Below are 25,624 nucleotides of genomic sequence, written 5' to 3' on the forward strand. Positions count from 1 at the left end.
GGAAGTACAGCAGGCAGGGAATAGGGAGAGAGGCAGGAGAACTGGAAGTACAGCGGGCAGGGAATAGTGAGAGAGGCAGGAGAGCGGGAAGTACAGCAGGCAGGGAATAGGGAGAGAAGCAGGAGAGCTGGAAGTACAGCAGGCAGGGAATAGGGAGAGAAGCAGGAGAGCTGGAAGTACAGCAGGCAGGGAATAGGGAGAGAGGCAGGAGAGCTGGAAGTACAGCGGGCAGGGAATAGGGAGAGAGGCAGGAGAGCGGGAAGTACAGCGGGCAGGGAATAGGGAGAGAGGCAGGAGAGCGGGAAGTACAGCGGGCAGGGAATAGGGAGAGAGGCAGGAGAGCTGGCAGTACAGCAGGCAGGGAATAGGGAGAGAGGCAGAAGAGCTGGAAGTGCAGCGGGCAGGGAATAGGGAGAGAGGCAGGAGAGCTGGAAGTGCAGCGGGCAGGGAATAGGGAGAGAGGCAGGAGAGCTGGAAGTACAGCGGGCAGGGAATAGGGAGAGAGGCAGGAGAGCTGGAAGTGCAGCAGGTGAGGAATAGGGAGTGAGGCAGGAGAGCTGGAAGTGCAGCAGGTGAGGAATAGGGAGAGAGGCAGGAGAGCTGGAAGTGCAGCAGGTGAGGAATAGGGAGAGAGGCAGGAGAGCTGGAAGTGCAGCAGGTGAGGAATAGGGAGTGAGGCAGGAGAGCTTGAAGTGCAGCAGATTAGGAATAGGGAGTGAGGCAGGAGAGCTGGAAGTACAGCGGGCAGGGAATAGGGAGAGAGGCAGAAGAGCTGGAAGTACAGCTGGCAGGGAATAGGGAGAGAGGCAGAAGAGCTGGAAGTGCAGCGGGCAGGGAATAGGGAGAGAGGCAGGAGAGCTGGAAGTACAGCGGGCAGGGAATAGGGAGAGAGGCAGGAGAGCGGGCAGGGAATAGGGAGAGAGGCAGGAGAGCGGGAAGTACAGCGGGCAGGGAATAGGGAGAGAGGTAGAAGAGCGGGAAGTACAGCGGGCAGGGAATAGGGAGAGAGGCAGAAGAGCTGGAAGTACAGCGGGCAGGGAATAGGGAGAGAGGCAGAAGAGCTGGAAGTACAGCGGGCAGGGAATAGGGAGAGAGGCAGGAGAGCTGGAAGTACAGCGGGCAGGGAATAGGGAGAGAGGCAGGAGAGCTGGAAGTACAGCGGGCAGGGAATAGGGAGAGAGGCAGAAGAGCTGGAAGTACAGCAGGCAGGGAATAGGGAGAGAGGCAGGAGAGCTGGAAGAACAGCAGCCGGGGAATAGGGAGAGAGGCAGGAGAGCGGGAAGTACAGCGGGCAGGGAATAGGGAGAGAGGCAGGAGAGCTGGCAGGGAATAGGGAGAGAGGCAGGAGAGCTGGCAAGGAATAGGGAGAGAGGCAGGAGAGCTGGCAGGGAATAGGGAGAGAGGCAGGAGAGCTGGAAGTACAGCATCTGGGGAATAGGGAGAGAGGCAGGAGAGCGGGAAGTACAGCAGGCAGGGAATAGTGAGAGAGGCAGGAGAGCTGGAAGTACAGCAGGCAGGGAATAGGGAGAGAGCCAGGAGAGCTGGAAGTGCAGGGGGTGGGAACTAGAGAAGGGCAGGAGAGCTGGGAATGCAGGGAGTGGGAGCTAGAGAAGGTCCGGAGAGCTGGAAGTACAGCGGGCAGGGAATAGGGAGAGAGGCGGGAGAGCTGGAAGTGCAGCAGGTGAGGAATAGGGAGTGAGGCAGGAGAGCTTGAAGTGCAGCAGATTAGGAATAGGGAGAGAGGCAGGAACGCTGGAAGTACAGCTGGCAGGGAATAGGGAGAGAGGCAGGAGAGCTGGAAGTGCAGGGGGTGGGAACTAGATAAGGACAGGAGAGCTGGAAGTGCAGCAGGTGAGGAATAGGGATACAGGCAGGAGAGCTGGAAGTGCAGCGGACAGGGAATAGGGAGAGAGGCAGGAGAGCTGGAAGTACAGCTTGCAGGGAATAGGGAGAGAGGCAGGAGAGCTGGAAGTACAGCTTGCAGGGAATAGGGAGAGAGGCAGGAGAGCTGGAAGTACAGCTTGCAGGGAATAGGGAGAGAGGCAGGAGAGTTGGAAGTACAGCTTGCAGGGAATAGGGAGAGAGGCAGGAGAGCTGGAAGTGCAGGTGGTGCGAACTAGAGAAGGGCCGGAGAGCTGGAAGTGCAGGAGGTGGGGAATAGGGAGAGAGGCAGGAGAGCTGGAAGTGCAGCAGGTGGGGAATAGGGAGACAGGCAGGAGAGCTGGAAATGCAGGGGGTGGGAACTAGAGAAGGGCAGGAGAGCTGGAAGTGCAGGGGGTGGGAACTAGAGAAGGGCAGGAGAGCTGGAAATGCAGGGGGTGGGAACTAGAGAAGGGCCGGAGAGCTGGAAGTGCAGGAGTTGGGGAATAGGGAGAGAGGCAGAAGAGCTGGAAGTGCAGCTGGCAGGGAATAGGGAGAGAGGCAGGAGAGCTGAAAGTGCAGCGTCTATCCCATTGCACTTGCTACTCATTAGTAGAAAAGTCAATCTATGTAAACTATCAGCCATATTATCTGACTAAAAAGATAAATTCAAGAAAATCTGGTCATCCTGCGCAGAGTACAGCAGCCATACTCCCTTTGCTATACCACCTCTGCACTTACAAGTATCTATAGCTTCCAATTCTTCTTAGCAAACCCCATCCATTAAGTAGGATTTGTCTACTTCTTTGGATCTCTTCCCTCCCTCCCTCATATATCCCCCTTAACGTTCTTCTTTTGCATGTTATTGTAATCAAAAGTTTGGAAAACTTGATCAGCATTTAAGCACCTTTACATACATGCTTTTAGTTTTCGGTATGCAATCCTGATGACAGGTTCTCTTTAAAGGGAGTGTGTCTGCACGGTATGGCTGGCCGCTCCGAGTCTAGGATGAGAGCTTGTGCTTGATTTCAATTTTCAGTGCTCCGTCCAATATACTTGTTTTCCATCTATCTCTGTCCTCCCCTTATTTGATTGACAATCCTGGCTTTACAGGAGTCAGGTAAGGATGGAGATAGATGTAAAACAAGTAGGTGTAAAGGCGCACGGAGTCCATGCCAAGGGGGCACTGAGAGCCTATGATTGGTTTGAACAGTCATCTTGTCCTGTCAGTCTCCTTTAAAAAACCCAATTAAAAGTTGGCTTTTACCACTTTCACTGCCAATGTTGTGATTCTAGTACCTAGTTCTAGTAATGCTATGGCATCCTTGGTGCCGAAAGTGTACAACTGAATTTGCAACTTCCAAAAGTTTGTGGGTTTGGGGGCCGCTAGGGATAACTATAGCATTACTTGGCATTCTTTATCCAGTAGTCTTTATTGGGCTTCTCAACAACAGTGGCTGTGTATTTCAATATCATTACAGAATGCTGTGGCTTCTATGACCAATTTCAGCAGGGATGTCAATATACCAGTTTTCCAGGTCTATTAATTTAGTATTCGAAGCAAATTTCATTTTAGCCAACGACAGTGATGGCTCCTAAAGACAAACCACAGTGCAGAATTATAGGTGGAAGTTTTGGTAAATGACTTTGTAAATTCGCTGTAGAGTTCAATTGGTAACATAACGAGTAACCACCATCTTAATTTTTATTTAATCAGTAGTTAAGAAAATAAGCAGCTTTGTAATATATCTTATCAGAGAAATGTCCTTCTATCTATTCCTGAACTGATCATGGCTAAAGACGCTGTGCCCGTCAGTCACAGTTCTCCATAGAACTTCATGAACACTAACTGCATCTGTTATCTCCTATCTCAATAATTGAAAAGTCTGTATTTGCTGAAGACAGATTTTACTTGAAAAATTACAATTGTAAGTGATCAGTTCAGGAGGAGAAAGAATTAAACTTCTCTAATATAATTATATATTACAATCTTTCTTATTTTGCGTATACTTTTGTATTAGGAGAAATACATTAAAACAATGGTTACTCCTTAAAGAAGCGAGTCCACGACATAAACCGAAGCTCCTCCTGGCGTTAGTGTGGCCGTGTTTCATGCTTTCTCTCCTCTCGGTAGACAGGGGTTCACTATTGCGTTTCAGCTCTTGACGTGCTGCTCTTTCGCTACGTAACAATGCTCGTTTTAATGCTACGTCTGGCTGCTTCTTGCTTTTAAGCACATCAGAAAAGCCTGACATTTGTTTTTCCACTTCTTCTTTTTTCATATTCCTCTTTACTTTTTCTGTAGATATTTTTAGGAAGCCTTGGTTTGGTTTGTAACTGTGCAGCCAATCTCTCCCCTGGTGTAGCGAGCGCCATATTTGCTAATAGGGCTTGCACTCTATTGACTAATCTAATAGGATTTGGTCTGAACGTTGTATTTTTAATGTATTTGGTCCATATTGTAGAAGATTATGAATGTGAATGGACTCTTATGGCCAATCAAAACATAGCTGTCGGCTGAACATTTGTTCGGTAGATGGCAATCCCTTCCGACGCCCCAATACATAAGTGCCTGACTCAACCAAACAGGGAGGGGAAGGCTTGGCGATGCCTTACCTCTTCTGAAAACAGAAGAATCGATCATTGTAACTTCAATGGCCTTATCCTTCTCTTTTCCCACACACATGCAAGATTGTCAACCTGACCCACTGAAATTAGTGAATTTGCATGACTTCCATCTAATGTGTATGGTGCCCTTTAAACTGCAATTTCAAGGGACCTATTTATATTGTGGCTGTAAGCAGCGTTACTGGCACTGGCCACAGTGTATGAGATATGATGCACTTTGAATAAGGGCGCCCTTTACTTAGAGTCCTATAAATAGTTATAGCAAGCTTCTGGCACAAAGGGCCTTTCCTGAAGTGCTGCCTGCTTATCTTTTTTTTGTTCAAGAAAGCTATCAGAAGTGGCATAAACTATAAAGCTCTCTAATCTGTGTTGTGTGGTGCTTCTGCTGTATTAACTCTGTGGGAATCTTATGGACGGTTATTCCCAAAATATAGGTCGTCCCTTATACAATGAATAAAACAGAGGTCTAGGATGCTTACCTCTGCATTCAAGACTGAGCTCTTTACAGCCTGGTTCCCATGTTTTCAGATCTTGTTCTCTGGGTCCCAGTGGTCGGACCCCCAGCAATCAGGAAGTTTATCCCCTATCCTATGGAAAGGGAATAACTTTATTTCTTGGGGAAAAATCTTTTTGAAGCCCCAGTGTCTAATGTGACTGCCACTCTGAATGGGGTTGTCCAGGAATTTAAAACTGCAGAAGAGCAAAAAGTGTTAGATCAGGGGTGGGGAATCATTCCTGCCAAGGGCCATTTGGATATTTATACCAGCCTTCGGGGGCGTACAAATTGCACTCCAAATTGCCCACAAAGTATGTCCTGACGCTGGCACTGGAGTCAGGACATCATCTTTCATTGGACGCACCTCAGCGCTCAGTAGTGAACACTACATGCGCATGCTCACGGAACAAGAAGAAATGAATGGGCCCGGTGGTTGTCAAAATACAACTGCCAGCCCAAGCACTGTGGTCCGCGGGATCTTCCCAGGGGCCAGATAAGAGGTCATTGAGGGCCGTAAACAGCCACCGACCTGAGGTTCTGCACCCCTGGTTTAGATGAATAATGCTTATTTTATTATTTTGTTGTCGCTTCTTTAGTGCTGGCACTCGGGTGGTCCTCGGACCTGCAGCGATGACCTCACATCCACAATTGGCCATTAGCCGCAGTGGTGACGCTTGCATGTACCAATGATCGCAGCAGCGTTCACCTCACTGATGGACGTCACATCTTCACTGCAGAAACCAGCGGTAGTTGCTGGGGATTAAAAAATGCATTTTTATAGTGTGTGAATCTTTCAATTCTGTAATAATATATTCATGTGTAGTCTGGCAAAGCAGAGACAAACCATTTATTTGAAAGGACTCTTCTTATGTGGAGGGAAAATTATGTTCCAAGTAGACCTTCTATTATAATACCTTTTTTAATTATTTCTTAGGGAATTAAATAATTTGAAGGAGTGGAATTTTTTCAATAATTTCAGTGAGTAAGAAAATCCCCTTTAATAAAGAATTTTGAGAAAAAAAATGCTTTATTTCTTTTTTTTTTTTAAACTATTCTGACACATTTCCTCTAATTGGCTTACTTTTAAAAAATAATTCAAGGCAATCCCTTTTTAAAGGGATTGTGCCATCAGAAAATGACCAATAGTTTAGAACATGTTTGACGTTGAATGCATAACATTTTTCCATATTGGGATCTATCTTAGAAAAGATTCACAAATCTTGCAATTTTTTTCACTAGTTACTAGGTAGATTAAGGCTTGTCCAGAATGAGAAGACTTTTCAGATGTCTCATTATCATCACAGACAGGATTACAATAATGGGTAACACCTCTATGTACAGTAGTAACAGAAGATCCACCATTGACTATAGGTGGTATCACATCTCAAATGCTCCCACTACCTTCACAGTGATTTTTGAACTGATCAGATCAAGCTCTCTACCTTTTTTTTGTACTACAGATTGTGATATTAAAAAAGAGGGATTAATTTAAAAAAAAAACAAAAAAACCCACAAACTTTAAACCTGATTAAAACAATAGTTCAAGTAACCATAAAGAGAACATGTCATCAGAAAATGGATATATAACGCTCCCATAGACATGCATTCTCCCTGGATCAGCTGAGCGTGCTTGTTTATCCCTATGGGGACAGGGGGATAATTGCTTGCCAGACATCCCAGGCGCAGGTTATCTCTCGGGGGAGCAAATCCATTGCAGACTCTTTAGACATGACTGGCACATTTGGAAGATGCACCAACAAGGTCTCGGCTACATGGGAAATTTTTAGTATTGAAACACCGAACTTGCAAAAAAAAAAAAAAAGGACTACTTCATGCTCTTGTATTTTGCTGTGCTTCCCCCACCACCACCCATATGTTAATCTTCCCATATCCTAGAACACGGGGAGGTAAAAAAAAAAAAATTTATACCAATTTTTGATAGGATTGTCAACAGGATCACCTTCCCCAATATAATTTTTCTTACAAAGGAATATACAGGGCTTGATCACACAGTGAGTTTTTCTGGGTTTTTTTCCACATACAAAATACACAGCATTTTTTCAGTAACAGAAAAATTAAATTTGTAAAATCTCAGTCACATGGTGCATTTTTTTTTTTGCACCCGTGTTTTCCTTTTTTTTTTTTTTTTTAATGCAACATGTCAATTCTTTTAAGTAGTTTTTCTTCTAATTTCCGCCATTGAGCTAAAAATTGGCTGATACCATTAAACACACTGAAAGCCTATCATGAGCGTGCATAATTTCTTTTGCGGTTTTCTGGCCATCGTTTTCATGAAAGAAAAAAACGTATTAAAAATCGTCGTTCGAATGTACCCTTAAAAGGATATTTCCATCTCCAAGATCCTATCCCAATATGTATTAAGTGTAATAATATTAGCAAATACCTCCAATTAGAAATGTAGTATAGTTCTTCAGATTCACTATGGCGCTTACCCCATGTGCAGGGTATTGTAGAAGCTTAGGTATCCATGGTTATGACCACTAGCAACTAACTGTCACTATATGAGTGGTCGTAACCATGGATACCTAAGCTCCTGCATTGCCCTGCACATGAGGTAAGCAACATAGCAAATCAGAAGAACTATACTATACTTCTAATTGGAGTTATTTGCTAATATTATTATTATTACCCCTACTACTTATTGGTATAGGGTCTTGGAGATGAGAATACCCCTTTTTTGGGGGAGATGGGATGTTTGATATTGCAACAGAGCCGTACTTATTCTGGTGATGAATATGTAAAGAAATCTCTGCACAAGCTACAGCTTTTCCCAATATGTGATCATTTCAAATGTAAGTGACCCATTTCCTTGGTAGATTTTGGTGCACAAGCCGCTCCTTCAAATCTCCCTGCATTATATATCAGAGTCTAGGTACTTTTTAAAAATAAAACCAAAATGTTCTTTTATTCCCCCTCTGCGAAGTAGATGGCTTTACGTTGCAGGATATGTATTGCTCCAGCTCTATAAATATTAAAGACCATATTTAATAAGGTAAGCCGGACATCTGCTCTAAGGAGCTTTAAAAGGAAGAACTGCAGGGGAGAAATGAAGGAGCAGCTGTCAGTGTCTTCTAAAAGGTTTCCTTATTAAAAGAGGACGGCACATTGTGCTGTGTGACAGGTGGCCACGGGGAGCCTCATTGTGTGCAAAAAATCTGCACATGACATTGTGCCTCTGTATGTAGGCTTCATACATGGGATGAGATGTCATTTTCCATAAAATATTGTACATTCACTGAGCGCAAACAGTAGTTGCCAGGAGAAAAGTGTTTGGGCATTTCGATTTATTGGCTCATTATATTTTTGGACCCTTAGTCCCTCATTCGGATGTTAGTTGTTTTTTTTTTGTACGAGTGCTATGCATGTTTTTCACGGATAGCACTTAAATCTATAATAATCTATGGGGCTTTTAACATGTCTGATCTTTTTCCTTGGACCTAGTGGTCCGTGAAAAATCACAGAAGCTTGTCTGATATTGAGCTGAGTGTCGGATCAAAATTGGCAGTGCAAGTTTTTGAGTCCAGCTCTTGGATGCTATCCGTCTGTGGTCCGTTTTTCACTGAGAGATCGTAGGGGAAGAAACCATTTTTTTCCCCTCATCAGTAAAATAAAACTGACGCCACTCTGACGCCACTGATCACTGATGAATCTCGGTCTGTTTTTCTCGTAAAAAAACAGATTTCTGGGATGAGGCCTAAGGCTTTTTTAGATAGTCTGTGCGTGGACATACAGCAAAACAAAAAAACAAAAACGGATGAAAAACGTATGCAGTACAGTGGAGAAAAAAATCTGAGTTGTGAACAAGGCCTTACTATTCAGCCATATTCATGCAAATTGCAGACGTTACTGCCCATGTATGAAGCTCTGTGCCTTTGTCTTTCTTGGCTATAAATGGAGTTTACCTTGACTTTAGTGAATTCTTCGTCTTTAGGGTACATGCACACCACTTTTTTTTTTTAGGTGGATTCTGTTTGCAAACCGACTGAAAAAGCGCTAAATAAACGCTAAAAATAATGACCATCTTCACTGCGATGTAAAAGCAACCTGCTGTGCTGACGTAACATATTTTTTTTAACTTCTTTTAAGCGCTTCAAGCTTCCAAAATGATTAAAGAAAGCGACCTGAGCACTCTTCAGACTGCCGCTGCCGCCCACTATTAGTACATAAAAAGACTTTTAAAGATGCTTCAGGATAAACCCTGCCAGCGTTTTCCTAAAGCGACTTTTGCAGATAATACTCAGCGTGTAAGCCGGCGTCTAAAATCCGTTCTGCGCACATTCCCAAAGTCTGTATTCCCAGGTGGTTTCCCATGAGTTGCCGATCTGTTGTGCAGGGAGCGGTAGCCGGCCTCGGTGTGTGCCATTCTCCCGGGTCAGACAAGCTGTGGATGTGCCTAATAATTCTCACTTTGTTCTGGGCTTTGATATTGGCCTGTAGAAGTGGAGAACAAATAGCTGGCAGCAGGCATCCCAGACTTAATAGACTGACGTATTAGTCTACTAAATTCTAGGCAGAATCCTAGGATTTAACTAAATCTGAATCACAGCTCAGGTCTTTGTAGAAGAAAGCTCTTCCAGGAACTGCAGAGCGGGACGCTCTGGTTACTAACATTTCTGAATGTAAATTCTGCCTCTGATGCTGCTTTTTAACCTGGTTCATCCCAGAATGGCGATTACTCAGCTGGGAAATATGCACGTTCTCCTGTAATGCCAGCGGCCTGTTGTCTGCTCCGTGGACTCCTTCTACCACAGCGTCGCCGAGATTTTTATTTTTTTTTTATTATACATGTTTAGTAGAAGGTAGAGCTGTACTGGGCGATTCTGTGGTCATACATCAAAGCGTTGTATAGTGTAATGCACAAGGTACTCGCTGCGCCAGGAGGCTCGCCGAGAGGTTTTTGATGCATAGCGATTTATACACGTCATATGCACCTACAGTTTACAGAGGAAAGCTGAGCAGCGAAGGCCGATGGTGCGGCTTCCCCATGATATAAACACTTTCCTGATTGGTTTCCTTAAAAAGAGTAGACAGGAACAGGCAAGGAAATGATGTAGACACCTCCCTAATTAGTCTCCCATCCTTTACATTGCTACCTGGATGAGTGGCAGTAGTAATACCAGGGATTATTCTGCAAGATTGTCAGCTGCTATCAAGGCACGGACTCCTCGAGCTCGCTGAAGGTGTCCTGTGGTATCTGACTTCGTGTTATGTGCAGCACATTAGACTAACGTCGGTCGAACCCACTGTTGTTGATAGGTTCAGCTGACAGTTTAATGTGTATGGGTGCCCCCAATAGATTATTTCGGGGTACAGAAGGATATGTCATGCCTGATTTTGGACTGCCATTTCTTTTATTCTCTGCGAGAAGCCACCGCCAGAGATGTCTGGCAGCAGCTCTCTAATAGAGAACACAGAAGCCATCAACAGTGAGCGCTCTTGTGTGTGTTTCCTTTGGGGGAGAACGGCCAGCAGCTCTCTAGTGTATGGAAGGTTTAAGTTATATCTTTTCATAGAATCATAGAATGTTAGAGTTGGAAGGGACCTCCTGGGTCATCTGGTCCAACCCCATGCTCAAAGCAGGATTCACTAAATCATCCCAGACAGATGTTCAAGTTGTGACTTCCTTGGATCGGACTTGGTTTTTCCAGCACATCACACAGGTTCTCGATACGATTGAGATCTGGGGAATTTAGTGATAAGCCAAGACCTTGATCTTTGTCATGTTCCGCAAACCATTCCTTATGTTCAAAGGACATCCTACTTCTTCCTTTGGGGTCATATCGTTACATGAGGGGGAATACTTGGCTGCAACGTTTTATGTAGTTGATTTGTGTCAAAGTAACACCCATGTGAATGCCAGGACCCAACGTTTCCTAACAGAAAATTGCCAAAAATATCATCATACTGCCTAAAATGGCAAACGGCGCACCCCTTCTGGTCTAAATCTCCCCACTGCTTCAATACTGGTGGTCCTGTGGCTCTAGAGATATTGTGTGCCGACATGTTGTATTCGTCACATCGTCTTTACTGCTTACGAACATGCTTTATACTACTGATCCGCGCCATGGCTATAAGTCTGTACTGTGCCTTATTACAGAAACCACATCAAACCTGCCACATGTGCACCGGGATCTGGACGAGGGTTAATAAGTTGTACTGACCACATGCAGATGCTTGCCGGTCGGCTAGGTTTGTTCTTCATCCCCCTCTCTTCTTCACTACGCCCAGGTGACTAATGCAGTGATAGGATTTAGAGAACATTTTTAGATAAATGATTGTAGTCGCTTTTAATGATCGACATATTTTGTGGTTTGAGAACTCATTATTAATTCACTAACCTCCTCTGCGATTTTATGCCTTAAGCCGGCCAGGAATATTTGTGCCCTACCTGAGTTACTCTGTTACCCCATAGAAGTAGATGGGAATTATGGAAACTGCATAGCACGGCAATCTACACTATTTCCATATTGATTACCCCTGATGCCATAGCTCTTGCTTCCCATTGTCGTAAGGAGAATTAGTTTTGTGGCTGTTTTTGCAGAAGTTATTCCATTTCCTGAAGCTTTTTTTTTTTTTTTTTTTTCCCCTTGAAAGTTTTTGCAGCCTTTTGAATGGCCATTGTCGAGTTTGCTGAGGTTTCCTTCAGTATCTCCTTTAAGAAAGTAATGTGCGGTTTCTTTCTTTTTCCATGAGTTTTTCAAGGCCTCTTCAAGAATAAAAAGCTCCAAAAACTCTTCATATGACCAGCAAAGTGGATTTGCCATAGAAATAAATGGGAAAAGTGTTCCAGGAGTTCTTGATGAGGATTTTAAAGAGTTTCTGGTCCAAAACTTCCTGAGATAAACTGAGTGTGAACATAGTCTTCATAGTCTAAAGGTTGCTCTGCAGGAGCACACAGCTCCCCCGTCTCCTGGGTTTCGATTTACCAAGATGCAGTGCATTCCTGCTTGATTAACAGATTGGACCAGTGACTTCATCTCGTCATTAATCCTGTGTCCCCTCTAATCCTGTGAACAGATGCAATTTTGCCCTTCAGCCCCGGAGGAGCAACTGCGCTCTATATTTGAAAGAGCTTGTAAGCGCTGCACAAGTTGGGCCGCTGCTATACCGCAGAGGAGGCTGGTAACCTTGGCAATGGGCACCAAACAATAATATTAAAGGTTGCTTCGTTATTGAGAATGGAGAGTATTTTTAATCAGGATTAAATAGTTACGTTGCTGGTTTTTACATGCACTTTGTAATTTTACCTATTGGGGTAGGTTCCCACGACCATTCTCTGACATCCGAGAAAAATTACCAATTTATTCTAATCAGACTCTAATCAGAGTGGCATCAGTTTTTCTGCTGCTACAATCTCATGTATTTTTTAGATTTCTATGTATATATTGGCATTTGCTCCTCACCCCTTTCCCTAAACATGTCCTTGTAGTAAGAGGCTGTTGTGGACACAGTTAGATGTTGGGGTAATATAAGTGGGGGATATTCTGATGCTCATACAGGTGACTAATAGGGATGATCGGACCCGTGGAAGTTCGGGTTCAGCCGAACTTTAGTCTAAAGTTCGATTCGGGAATCAGAATCCCATACAAATCAATGGGGACCCGAACTTTGGAGCTGGAAAATCTCTCTTGCTGCGTTCTGCTGCAGATCACTGATGTATCTCCCGAAGAGGATTGGCGAAAAGAAGCCGACACTTCATCATGTGTAGGACTCCGGGCGCTTGGCCATTGTTCCCAGACATGGCTATTTTTAGCCGATTCTATATAAACTACTGAAACAACTTCTTGTGAATCGGTGACGGCGCAGGAATGTCTGATCTCTCACCTACGCTATGAATTGCGGCCATTGTCTGTGTGACATTTACTATATTCCACTACTAGGAGCTTATAGTCCAGATTCCCATTGTGGCATCTTCCATGTGGCCTTTCCACTGAGGACCTGCAGGAAAATCTTCCTGTCAATGTCACACATCTACAATAAAAGTGGTGAAATTTGATGTGAAAAACCACATCAGACATTTGTCCAGGTCTCATCCACGTGGCTGGTACAATAATCCTGTAATCCTCCACTGATTTTCTGTGTATAATTCCACATGGAAAATCTGCAGTGTTTCAGCTTTATGTGGATGCACACTATAAGGCTATGTGCACACATTGTATTTTTGCTGTTTTTTTATTTTATTTTATAAAATACAAAGCGTTTTACAGTACTAGCAATGTGAATGAGATTTCTGAAATCTCCTGCACATTTTGCTTGCCGATCTGCAGCATGTTAGTTCTTGCAGCTTTTTTGCAGCGTATGTCACTCTTGCTAATGAGTGTGAGAAAATATGCAGCACAAACGTTGGTATTTTCGCAGCATTTTTCCCGCAAGCACGTCAGGATGTGCAGCAGAATTTTCTGCTGCAAATCCTCAGCATGTACTGTGCACATAGCTGGAGAGTTTTTGGAGGTGTTTAAAATATTGACAACAATTCACATCTTATGATTTTTAAATGGGATTTTTCAACTCCTTTGCCATACGCTTAAAAACTTCCACGTGGGTGGGGGGGGAGCCCGGGGGGAAAGCCCTATGAGAAAAATAACCGTGCTGTTTATTTTTATGGATTCTGCTTGGATTAGACCTACTTAATGGAGCTAAGACTACGTTCACATGTTCAGTATTTAGTCAGTATTTCCCATCAGTATTTGTAAGCTAAAAGCAGGAGTGGGTGAAAAAGGCAGATGTGGTGCACGTGTTTTTATTATACTTTGATTGCTCTACTCCTGATTTTGGCTTACAAATACTGAGGTAAAAAACGGATCAAATGCTGAATATGTGAACATGGCCTAAGACTTGTGCAGACCCACTGTCACAGCACTGATGTTTGATATCCCGGGGCTAGGGCCTCCTTCCCTATCCCTAAAGCTAGGGGCGCCCTAGCTATCCCTGCTCCCCAGATTACTTCAAATGGTGAAGACGCTGGGGCCACATGCCTTGATAAGCTAATAAATCAGCCCTGATCTGTCCCCTCCCCCACCCAGGCAAGTGGGGAGTAGTAGTGTATAAGAATACACAAAGCAGACTAACAAGGGAAGACATACAGGGATAATTGAAAATAACAGTCATACAAATATGCACTCACAAACAACAGAGTGGAACACCGGGAAGTAAAGGAAGGAAAAAACAAATAGGAGAGGATGAGGATATGTACACAGATAAATCACCAAGCAACAGTCTTCAGAACAACACTCCAAGTGCCTCCTCAAACAACCAACCCTTCCAACTCCAGAACCAGGCAGTATGAAACTAACACTGGCAATCCCAGGTTTCCAGAGGCAAGTATATACAACATAGGGGAGTAGCCAACACTGAACAGCTGAGATCATCAAAGCAGGAAAGCTCCAGGAGCTCTCAATCAAACAGCTTAACACCTGCACTGCTAGCAGAAACCTGTACTGTTCAATATGATGGTGAAGTGCTTCTAATCAGAGCAGGAGTACGTGAAATCAGACGCCGTGGTATTCTGGCCCCTCTGTCACGGTAAACCTGTAACACCCACATCAAACAGAGGCTGAAATTCTGACTCTTGATTTGCGTCTTTTAGTGAAATGATCCGACAACGTAAATGTAGCTGCTATATTTGTGGGTGTAGCTAGTATGAAGGGCTCGTGTATTTTAGTAAGTAGTGATCATACTGCTAATCACTACACTTGTGTGTGATGTTCTTCATTTGTGCACGATGTTAGCGGGAAGGTTAGTGAGCAATGAAATGTGAGGTCTGAGATATAAGATCCGGGGCTATTAAATATTCAGTGGTGGTTTCATCAGCTGTTCTCAGTACACACCGGCTTGTAGTGAATGTGGAATAGAAGAGGCCTTTCTTCTGAAATAATTATAATCCAATTGTGGCCAGAGTCCGCCTGTGTGTCATCCTTGTATGAGAGGGGATTTCAGATGCCAACACAAGGCTGATAACTTTGCATAGTGGTTGTCTACGGTGGTTGTCTACGGTTCTTGCTCTGTATTCAGACATATACATTCATGTGAAAGAAAAAAAATTGCATGTACCCATAGGCTTCTGCTTTAAAAATGTGTTTTGTTGGCATAAGGTTTAAGGCTTGTTCTCATTATTGCCATACCTTTTCATTGATCGGAACGGTTACATTTTCTACGGGCACATTGACATGTCCATTTTTTGCAGACCAATTATTGATCTGATTTGCACATCAAACTCGGATAGTCCATGGACTGCGCATGGGAAGTTTTGATAAACTTCTTTAATTTTTAATTTTTATTTCATGATTCTGTAATATATCTTATCAGATAAATCAGGTTCTTTCTCCCCCATGACTGATCATTCACTGTTAATTCATTAATAAAATCTGTGTTCAGTGAAAACAGATTTTCCCATTACGGAAAGACAAGATGACAGTTGGTGCTCATAAGATTCTATGGAGAGAAGTGGAGCTAGAGGCGGACACAGACATTCTGCTGCAAGTTCTCCTGAAACAGTTACAGTTCTGCATAGAACTGTATGAGCACCAACTGCCGTCTCCTATCTCAGTAATGGAAAAATCTTTTTTTCACTGAATACAGATTTTAGCCTTGAATTGAGAATTTTGAAAATGACTGATCAACTCGGGAGGAGAATAAGCAGATTTGGCTAATAAGATATATTACAAAATTTCTTATTTTCATATGTACTATTGAGTTATGGAATAAAAATGGTGGCTACTCTTTAACATTTTTTTTCCTTACGAGAAAAAACTGATGTCTCAGACTGTATAAACTGAGTAGATGATCAAAAATGGAACCAGCATAAAGTTTTTTATGCAAGACAAAAAAGAGGCTTTAAACATTAAATTTAGTTCTCACTTGTATTTTTTTTTTGTTCAGATAGTGTGGGGCTCATGGAAAAAGGACGAAAAAACTCCATTCCAGTTCAAGTCCTTCTTTTGAATGTGATTTAGACCTCTGGTCTTCTATCCCAGGATTAACTTTTTTTTTTAATCAGATGTCTGTATATGCCTTAGACCATTACCTTTGTGTTATTGCGCATTATATAAGTATATACATACTGTATCCCCTTCCTGACTTTTTTGTTTTTATATATTTTTTTTTTTATAGGACACCAGAAGCCACATAGCTCCCGAACCCATGGGTATTAATCAAAAACTAGATTTCTCCGATCCTCTTACACAGCCAAATTTGGATGAAATAAAAGATCAGATCAAGCGCGAAATTAGAAAAGAACTTAAAATTAAAGAAGGAGCGGAGAACCTGCGCAAAGTTACAACAGATAAAAAGAATTTGGCGTACGTGGATAATATATTAAAAAAGTCCAACAAAAAACTGGAGGAGCTACATAACAGCCTGCAAGAAATAAATGCACACATCGTGGTGCGGGAAGCCGAGGATCTGCCAGGTATATATTTACCAATGACTTTTTCTTTTTAGGGCTTCTTAACATGTCGGTGATTTTAATGCTTCATCCAGATTTGTGGACAAAAATTCTGTGGTGGATTATTCTGACAGCAAAGTGATTGGGAGTTCAGAAATCTCATCCACACACTGTGGATAATTTTTTGTGTAGAGATTCACATCTCGATATATATATATATATATATATATATATATATATATATATATATATATATATATATATATATATATATATATATATATATATATATATATATATATATATATATATATATATTTTTTTACATTTTCTTTCTGCTGTAATCACTCTCTGCAATTCCTATGATAAAATCCATAGAAAATATGCAATATAAATCTGCAACAAAATCAGCATGTAATACTTTTGTGACAGAATCCGCAGCAACAAGTGTTTGTGAACATGCCCCTATACCATTGCAGTAGACCCTTGTTTTTACATTGTCGCAGTGTTGTGGCACGTGTGTGTTAGTGCATCTATACAATGAATAATGGCGCATTTAGACGGAAGGCAATCCGTGCACAAGCAGCCATTGGTACGATTTTTCGTAGTTATCCGTGTGTGATGACATGCTGACAATTACCCGACGTACGAGCAAAATGCCGTTCATCCAGTGGATCATTGATGCCAGCAAAAATAAAAAATATCGACAGGACATCGTTCAGTGTAAACAAAATGTGCTGCAGATAATCTGTTAGGACTGGACGATTGTACTCGTGACTGTTCTGTCCTCAACATTAATTGTAATCCTGTGTAAACAGGTAAACTAGCGCCAAACAACTTCTGTTATATTGACGATCAGTGCTCACTAAGGCGCATTGATCTGTTCACATGAGCGAAAAGAGGTTTATTTTTTCTTTTTTTTTCTTCAGGTGTCTGCACCAAAATAGGTAATGGCAATTTCTTTGTCTTTGCTGAGATTTTTTGTGTGTTTTTGGTTTAGATGTGACACCAGGGCTGTGGAGTCGGTAAGCCAAACCTGCAACTCCGACTCCTCAATTTCCCTTACACCGACTCCACGACTCCGACTCCCACATATATTGCTTATATTTAAGTGAAAAATGTATTGTAGTACAATGTGAACATCAGACATTTAATTATTTTTATGATACAATAATCAAGGTATTTAGATAGAATATAATGATGGATGGAGGGAGGGAGGGATGGAGGAGGGGGATAGTGTGATAGACAGAAGACTTCTACAGACAGCAAATAGTACATTGCACATATAGTTCACACACATTGTACAGAGAGCACATAATAATCACCTACAATATTAGCATTAGTTACCTTCCTGTGAAAGAGATGAGCAGTGGTACTTTCACTTTCTCCAGCTCGGGGCCCAGGAATCGGATCCTGTGCAGGGCAGGCACCCCTCCCCCTCCTCTCTCTGGTGAAGACAGCAGAGAACAGGACAGAGGAGGGGAGATTGCCCCCTGCAGTCTGGAGCCAGTGCAGGACAGGAGCACTGCAGCATACTAGTGAGTTTTGATAGGTGCGTGCCCCTGCTTCTAGGGGGTGGGGGGGCAGCTGCCCCCCTGCCCCTCGCTAGCTACGGCCATGATTCACACACAGCGTTTTTGCGGATCCGTTTTTTGCAGTAAAATGCAGTGTCTCTGGGCACCCCAGCAAAGTCAATGGGTTTCAAGATATGACATTCAGACACATCGTTTTGTGAGGATCCGTTTTTGGGCTCAAAAACGGATCCTCACAAAGAATGAGCATGTCAGTTTGTTCGGCATTTTTCTAATCTGCTTTTGCTATTGAAAACCTTATCTATGAACTCAAAAACCTTTCAGGTGATGCGATTTTTTAAAAAGCTGATCTGCTTTTGCTTTTTCCTCAAAAATCGCAGCAAAAACGCTGTGTGTGAATGTAGCCTTAGATCAGGACTAGGACAGACATTTATAGGACATTTCATAACTTTCCCAAATTCCTATGAAAAACTATTCCCCACAAATTGCCTGAATTGTTAAACACAACAAAGCTGAAAACATGACGCGAAAAAAAACGCAGCATTTATGAATGGACCAGAACACTGAATTTTCACTGCAAAGTTTAATCGCCATAACGACCAAGCCCATAAATATATGCCCTTGGTTCTGGGCTTTCACCCCCACCATTGTAAATTGAACGATTTGGTCTTTTTTTTCTTTTTTTTTTTCTGATTTCATTTCGCCCAGTGAGCGCTGTGTTGTGTATAGACACCTTGGCGCTGCCGATGCTTCTCCAGGACCTGGCAATTACACGATCACTTTGCCAGTGACTTGTCCCACTCCAGTGGGCTGTTTTTCCCTGTAAGACTCTGTGCACACAGTGTCTTTTTCAGGCAGATTCTGCTCATAAGTTGCCTATAAAGGCACCCCATAAAATGAGCATATTGCACAGCGAGGTGAAAACGACATTGCTGTGCATATATTCTGTCTGGTGTCACTTCTTTTAACAGCTTCAGAGTTTGGAAACACTGAAGCGGTTAAAAGAAGTGACATGTTTATTCTTCGGGTTACTTTGGCTATGAAGCCGCCCGCTCTCTGTACTTGAAAGTATAGAGCGGAAGACACCGGCGGTGAAGCTGCCCCAAGAATGGAGGCAAAACAATTCAGAAATACGACTGACTCCTGGGAAAACTCAGCAGCTGTGCCGGCATCAAAAATAACGCTGTGTGCACATAGCCTAACTGGGGCTACTATGTTACAGTGGTGGTGGTGGTGGGGGGATTGTATCCCAGAGATCTTTAATTGTTACATGTATTCGGTATCCACACGACCGTACTAACCAAGTGAATTAATTAAAACAGATTATTTACGTCAACTGAAAAAATAGAAACCAAAAAAAAATGTAGATCCAAAAATTTTTCATTTTCTATATTTGCATTGCAGCAAAAATACTATGTAATTTATGTGCCCAAAAACACAGCACTAAATAATCTCATTTGTACTGCATGAAACAATGCCTCATACAGCCATGTCAGCAAAAAATAAAAGGTATGGCTGCTGAAAAAAAGCAGAAATTAAAAAATAATAAAAAATTGACCGATTAATAAGGCCCGTTCTGTCTGGCCTGATCATTAAAGGAGGGGGTGTCCATTTTTGACACAAACCTCTGCAGTCACTCTATAAATTGAGCAAAGCCGCGCATGTTGGCGCCGGAGAGTCCTCATTCACAAGTCTACAGTTACAGAGCATTAGAAAACGATGGGACTAGAAGTATCACGGTACCATGTACACATCAAAATGTCTCATACCTCTTTTACAAGTGATAATTGTTTGATAAATGATAATTGAGGACAGGAGCATCATTGCTGTCCAGCGAGTATTGTCGTGAGGGTGGTGTATCGGGTAGCAGTGCCTTGTGTTATTTGCGTTGAGCTGCATTCACGTTTACCCTTCATACTCCGGACAGTGATTTTTTGGAGATTACCATTAGCTCTATCCTTCCCTTCATCCTGCCACATGGTGCCAGTTATCGGATTTCCTAGCGCTGGTAGTAGTAGTACTTGGCCGGTTACACTTGCCTTCATGTTCAGGTTACTTTAGTGTGATCGGCCTTGGATGAAGCGCAGACATCTGCACAAATGAGTCATTAGGGGTTTCCGGCGAGCACGTCCTTTATTTAGAAGGACATCAATGAGTGGATACTCAAGGTTTGGCTTTATTTCCTGGGATTTCAGGATGAGACTGAACGTGTTGTTTTTTTCTAGTAAAGTTGTCTTTTCTTAGTGATAATGTCGCTTATCAAGGCAAAAGTGAAGAGTTTGTCCATTAGTTAATTTACAAATTATTTGAAGCACTTTCCTAATATAATATATTTATTCTCAAGGGGCCTGAGTCTGATAATACTTTTACGAAGAGACGAAAACTGGCTAGCGTCTCCTAACGGAAGGAAGCAAGTGTGAACAGGCACAAGCTGCTATGCCTGCATTATATGCAAACCAAAGCGTGCAGCAAGCGCCGTGTGCACAACATTCAATATGTTAGCGGGAACCCGTCAATCAATATATGCTGCCCAAAATGCAGGCAACATGACTAAGGGCCTGGCTGCAGCATTGCTCCAGAATTTCAGAGAAAACGGACATTTTACAGATACCCTTTATCCGCACCCCACTCTAGTAGATTGACAGGTCTCTCTTTAGTGCGCACATGGGGACAGAGCTGTCACTCACATGGAGCCATGCAAATCTTTAAACCATGTTTTCTCTGAAATGCCGGCGCGTGTCAGAGAAAAATTACCTGGCTGCGTGATATGCAGCATGAACCTATTTGTTTTTTTTTCCTTTGCATTTTTTTTTCTATTTTGCACAAAGAATTTGCTGCATTTGACTGACCCAGCAAATTAGATGCGACTTAATGAAAACTCCTGACCACTTTGCATTAAAAGATGCTGCACCACTGTGCGCTGTTGGCTTTTTTGTGTTTTTATTCTATAAAGTACTGTAGAGAGATTGAAAATAATTCACATGTAACAAAAAAAAAAACACAGCTGCGTTTTTTGCAGAATTAAAGGGAATGTGTCACCCCCCCCCCCCCCCCCCCCGCCCCGGGCGATATCAAACCTCTACTGTGGGCATACATGGTATAGAAAAGTATATACATACCTGTATGGCCCATAGCAGAGGTCTGATTGCAGAGAAAAGTGTTTTTATCAACTGTTTTGCACAGGCTTGGTGTCGGGGGGACGCCAAGAAATCCTCGCCTATCAGTTTATTATTCCCCGAAATCCCCGCCTATATGCTTAGTTACCATATCCTCCTCTCTCCTGCACGTTACAGGGCCCTGTGACATGCACTGTGCTCCCTGACTTCCGGGCATGTGTAAAGTGCCGCTCACGTAGAGCTGGTCATGCCGATCTCGTCTCTCCGTGCACTGCGCCACAGGTTGCTATTGTGCAGACGCCAGGGAGTCACTGTCACTTGCCTGCGCAATAAAACCCTGTGGCGCACTGCACAGGTAGACGGGGCCGGGATGAAGCAAACCGCGCTCTATGTGAGCGTGCAGAGGAGGGGAGATATGATAATTGGGCATATAGGTGGGGATTTAAGGGAATAATAGGCATATAGGCGGGGATTGCTTGGCGTCCCCCGGACACCAAGCCTGTACAAACTAGAATTGATTAAAGCTCTTTTCTCTGCAATCAAACCTCTACTATGGGCCATACAGGTATGTATAGATTTACTTTTCTATACCCTGTATGGCCGTAGTAGAGGTCTGATAACTCCAACGTGGTGACAAATTCCCTTTAAAGCTTTTCTGTACTATTTAAAAAATAAATACATTAAAGGTATGTTCACATTTTGCTTTGCCTACAATAATTGCATTTTACATGCATTTTTACTTGGGTTTTTCACCCATTCATTTGAATGGATGTAAAGTGCTGGAAAAAACGCTAAAACAATTGACAATCTTTAACTTGGCAAAACGCAGCAGGGCCCAACTTAAGCGTAGAAAAGAAAAACACCGCATGTACATGAAATTTCAGAAATCTTATTGATTATTCCAGTACTGTATAAGGCTGTGCAAAAATACAGAAAATACGCTGCAAAAACGCCACGTGTGAACATACCCCCCCCAAAAAAAGCAGTTTAAAATCTGCAAAAAAAAAAAAAAACCAGACATATCAAAGGGGAAAAAATTGCTGCAAAGATGCCGTAATCGGAGAAGATTGTTTTTGCATATTTTGGTTGTAGATGGATGCAAATAAAAAGCAATAGGAAAAAAACAAATCTCAAACGCTACATGGGAACGTGCCCTTCATATCTTCACACATTAAAACCTGGTCTAAAACCGTCTAAAATAGTCACTCCATCTTTTAGTTCACCCTGGAAATAGTGTGATCAGAGTTGTCTGGCCGCAGCTTATTGCCCTCTTCCCATGCAGAACACAGGCATGTTCTTCTGAACTGAGCGTGCACGGGTAAGGAACGTTCATTAGGGATGTTAAGGCCGCTTTATGCCTTTACCTTACCTGTTTAGAAAGCGACACTTTCCATTTTTTTCCCATCCAGATAGTCTGCGGCCTGCCCCTGTTTCGCTTTCTCTTTAATGCCTGGGGCACTTTCTTGCTTTTCTCTCACATGATTTTTCGCTGTCCTTTTTGGAGTCTGCTGCTCCTTGTACTACAAATCTTACTGAGCCAGAATAGCACAGCTAGTGGTCGCCCTCAGGTACTGTGACTCAGATCTTGACAGGTGAATGGGAGTTGAGCTGCAGGACCAGAGAACGGCCACTGCACAGTTTTTATTACGGAGGCATATGCTTTTCCTGGGATGAACGGGCCTCCATCCAGCTACCACCAGAGTTGACCCCCACCGATGGGATACAGATGAAATATTGTAAGGATAGTTTGGCTATATCGAAGTAGTGGACCATCCCTCTAACCCGGCTGCTGGAACATTAGTGATGTAGAATCTGTAATGTGGAGGATTTAGCCTGTGCACAGAGAATTTATGATCTAAATATTTGTTTGTCACTTGCAGATTGTCCTAAAACACCAGACACTCCGAAAAGCGACTCCGGCTCGTGTGCAAGCAGTGGAAGACTGATCGCTTTACAGAAGCAGTTAGACATTGAGCTGAAAGTCAAGCAGGGAGCGGAGAACATGATTCAGACCTACTCGAATGGCCCTTCAAAAGTAAGTCGGAGGCTCTACTTACACCGAAAGGGTATGATATATTAGTAAGCTTTTTATCTAGCCAGTGACGTAGAGGAGCAGTTGCCCTATATTATGCTGCCTCCCCTCCGCACCCAACCAATGATGGAATATGGAGTGGGGGGGAGGGCACGGACAGAACTGCTCTTGGCTACCGTGCCATTAGGCTTTGCCATGAGGTTGTAGACCCTACAAAGTTGCTCCTTCTTTTTACTAAAGATTATATCCAATGTTAGAGTGGTTTAACACGTCCGACGTTCACAGTTTGAGTCCGGATATCCGGGGGTGTTCTGACCCGAAATTAATAGCCTTATAGGCCTTTGAGTTTGGGTAAGGAGACCTGCCACAAGAACGGACCTCAGAGTTTCTACTTGAACCGTGATTTCAGGCGTGTGAACTCTGCCTGAGGGTACAGTCACACAAGCGTATAACAAATTGTTCAGTTTCATTCAGAAAAGTGGGATGACTTTTTTTTTTTTCTCGCTTGTCCTCCATCTGCAGTCCTTATACTATCCAGCAGCTGTTAATCATTTTCAAGACCATTTACAGTTTCCTATGTTACAGAATTGCAATATATCCATAAAAGTTGGATGCTGTACTGTGGCTCCGTATGGCATCCGATTTTTTTTTTTTTATTGACTTGAGTGGCCACGAAAACTGTTGTGTGAATGAGCCCGTACCTCAATTTTGGTATCTTAACTGAAAAATTTATTTTCCTGTGTAAACATGAGTTTTTCTGTTATTTATTTATTTTTTTTATATTGAGCTCATTTAAATGTTGTGAGGGGGTACTGGTTCTCATTAAGAATATCCAGCTGAAGTATAGAGTTTTTAGATAGGGTTTTCATGTGGCAAATGCAGAGCTTGTAGTATGATGTTCACATTGGCAACTATGCAGCAAAACCGCCCTCTGTGCCCCAGTTCTGGAGCCAGTCTAGCATATAAAACGCGTGTGATTCTGCTGCATCGGGGCTGACAATATTTCCCCACCTCTCCTTGCCATCATTCCCATCATCTTCTCTGCAATCAGTAAGTAAAATTGTTCGGTACGTCTCTCTACAGGACAGAAAGCTGCTCGGCACGGCCCAGCAAATGCTTCAGGACAGCAAGACTAAAATTGAAGTCATACGCATGCAGATCCTTCAAGCCATGCAACAGACCAATGAAATGTCCTTTGACAATGGTAAAGGTTCAGAAAAATGTACATATCAGTGTTTTACTTCTAGTCTACAGCACTGTGTTCTGTTCATATGTGTAGTAATGAACATGTCTGTCCTGATATGCCAGTGGATGAGTAATCGTCATTATTGCATGAGCAATGTTGAATGGGTCTGGAAAGTGATGAAAGGAAAGGGAACCAAATAAAGGAAAAGAGAAAATGGGGTAGGGAGGAAGAGTAGAGAAGAAGAGAGACAGAGGGAAAAAAAGGAAATGAAGAAGATCATCTTAACATAGTTGCACCACAACCTTAACATACCATGTGCAAAAACAACATAGAATGAAGTATAGATTAAAATAATTCTGGCAAAGTAATAAAACATCATATAAAGAGGCTTCTCTTGCTTGGAGGAAGAGGACCATTTGTAATTATAATTAGGTAGAGAGTTATTCCTTAGAGCTAAGGAGACTTCAAAGGCCTTATGGGAGAACATAATATCAATTATGTTGGAAATAGAGGGAATATCCATCGATTTCCATTTTGACACAATACCAGTTTTAATAACAGAAAAAACATGTAAAGAAACTTGTCTAATTTTTTGAGGGAGGTCATCTGCTTCCAGAAAAAGTAAAGAGTAGTGTTGAGCGAGTATGTTCTGTTCCGAGTATGCTCGGGCCGAGCTCAGAGTATTTACAGCTGCTCGGTGATATGGTTGAATTGCTCCCGTGTGCATGATTCGCAACTGTTTGGCAGCTTTATTACAGGTGAGGAATGTGTAAGAAATAGACATTCCTCACATGTAATAAAACTGTCAAACAGTTGCAAATCATGCATCCGGGAGCGATTCAAACATATCACCGAGCAGCTGTAAATACTCGGAGCTCGGCCCGAGCATACTCGGCGAAAGGGTTAATAAAACATACTCGCTCAACACTAGTAAAGAGACATCTCTCCTAAGTATCGAAAGTTTTGGACATTCCCAGAATATGCGAAGAAGATTGCCTCTTTGACCACAATTCCTCCAGCACAGACTGTGATCATTTTTATACAGATTTTCCAGCTCCAAGGTGTATAAACGTGATTAGTTATTAGATGAAGCAGATCAGGTAGTGTAATTGTGTAATGAGGGAGGGCGTGAGACAACTTTTAATTAAGTCCAGGTGGGTGACAGACCTGAGTTGATGTCATCAGGGTCTTTCTGCACTTCTATGTTGCTGCCTGCTTATGATTGGTCAGCGTCATACAGAAGGCAGAAGTACACGCCCCCAGTGAAAAGGATCTAATAACACCCACTTGGACTTAACTAAATTTAACTCATTAGGTGCTAATATTTGATTGCTAATTTCTCAGCAACAAAAAGATGTAATAAAAAAAAA

General features: G+C 42.8%; 1 protein-coding gene across 4 annotated transcripts in view; it reads left to right on the plus strand.

Annotated features, from left to right (window-relative positions):
* Positions 1-25,624, plus strand: part of PKN2 (protein kinase N2) — a 124,416-nt gene that overhangs the window by 60,497 nt on the left and 38,295 nt on the right. For 3 of the 4 annotated variants that reach the window (XM_073643166.1, XM_073643168.1, XM_073643169.1), the window contains exons 2-4: positions 16,115-16,412; positions 22,917-23,071; positions 24,152-24,290. In XM_073643166.1, the coding sequence (XP_073499267.1) occupies positions 16,115-16,412; positions 22,917-23,071; positions 24,152-24,290 (592 nt within the window). The remainder of the gene's footprint in view (positions 1-16,114; positions 16,413-22,916; positions 23,072-24,151; positions 24,291-25,624) is intronic. The other variant, XM_073643167.1, reaches the window with a different exon arrangement.

Source organism: Phyllobates terribilis, unplaced genomic scaffold (assembly GCF_046119375.1).
Source record: "Phyllobates terribilis strain yellow unplaced genomic scaffold, ASM4611937v1 Scaffold_8__6_contigs__length_399053987, whole genome shotgun sequence".
In the NCBI taxonomy this organism is placed as follows: Eukaryota; Metazoa; Chordata; class Amphibia; order Anura; family Dendrobatidae; genus Phyllobates; species Phyllobates terribilis.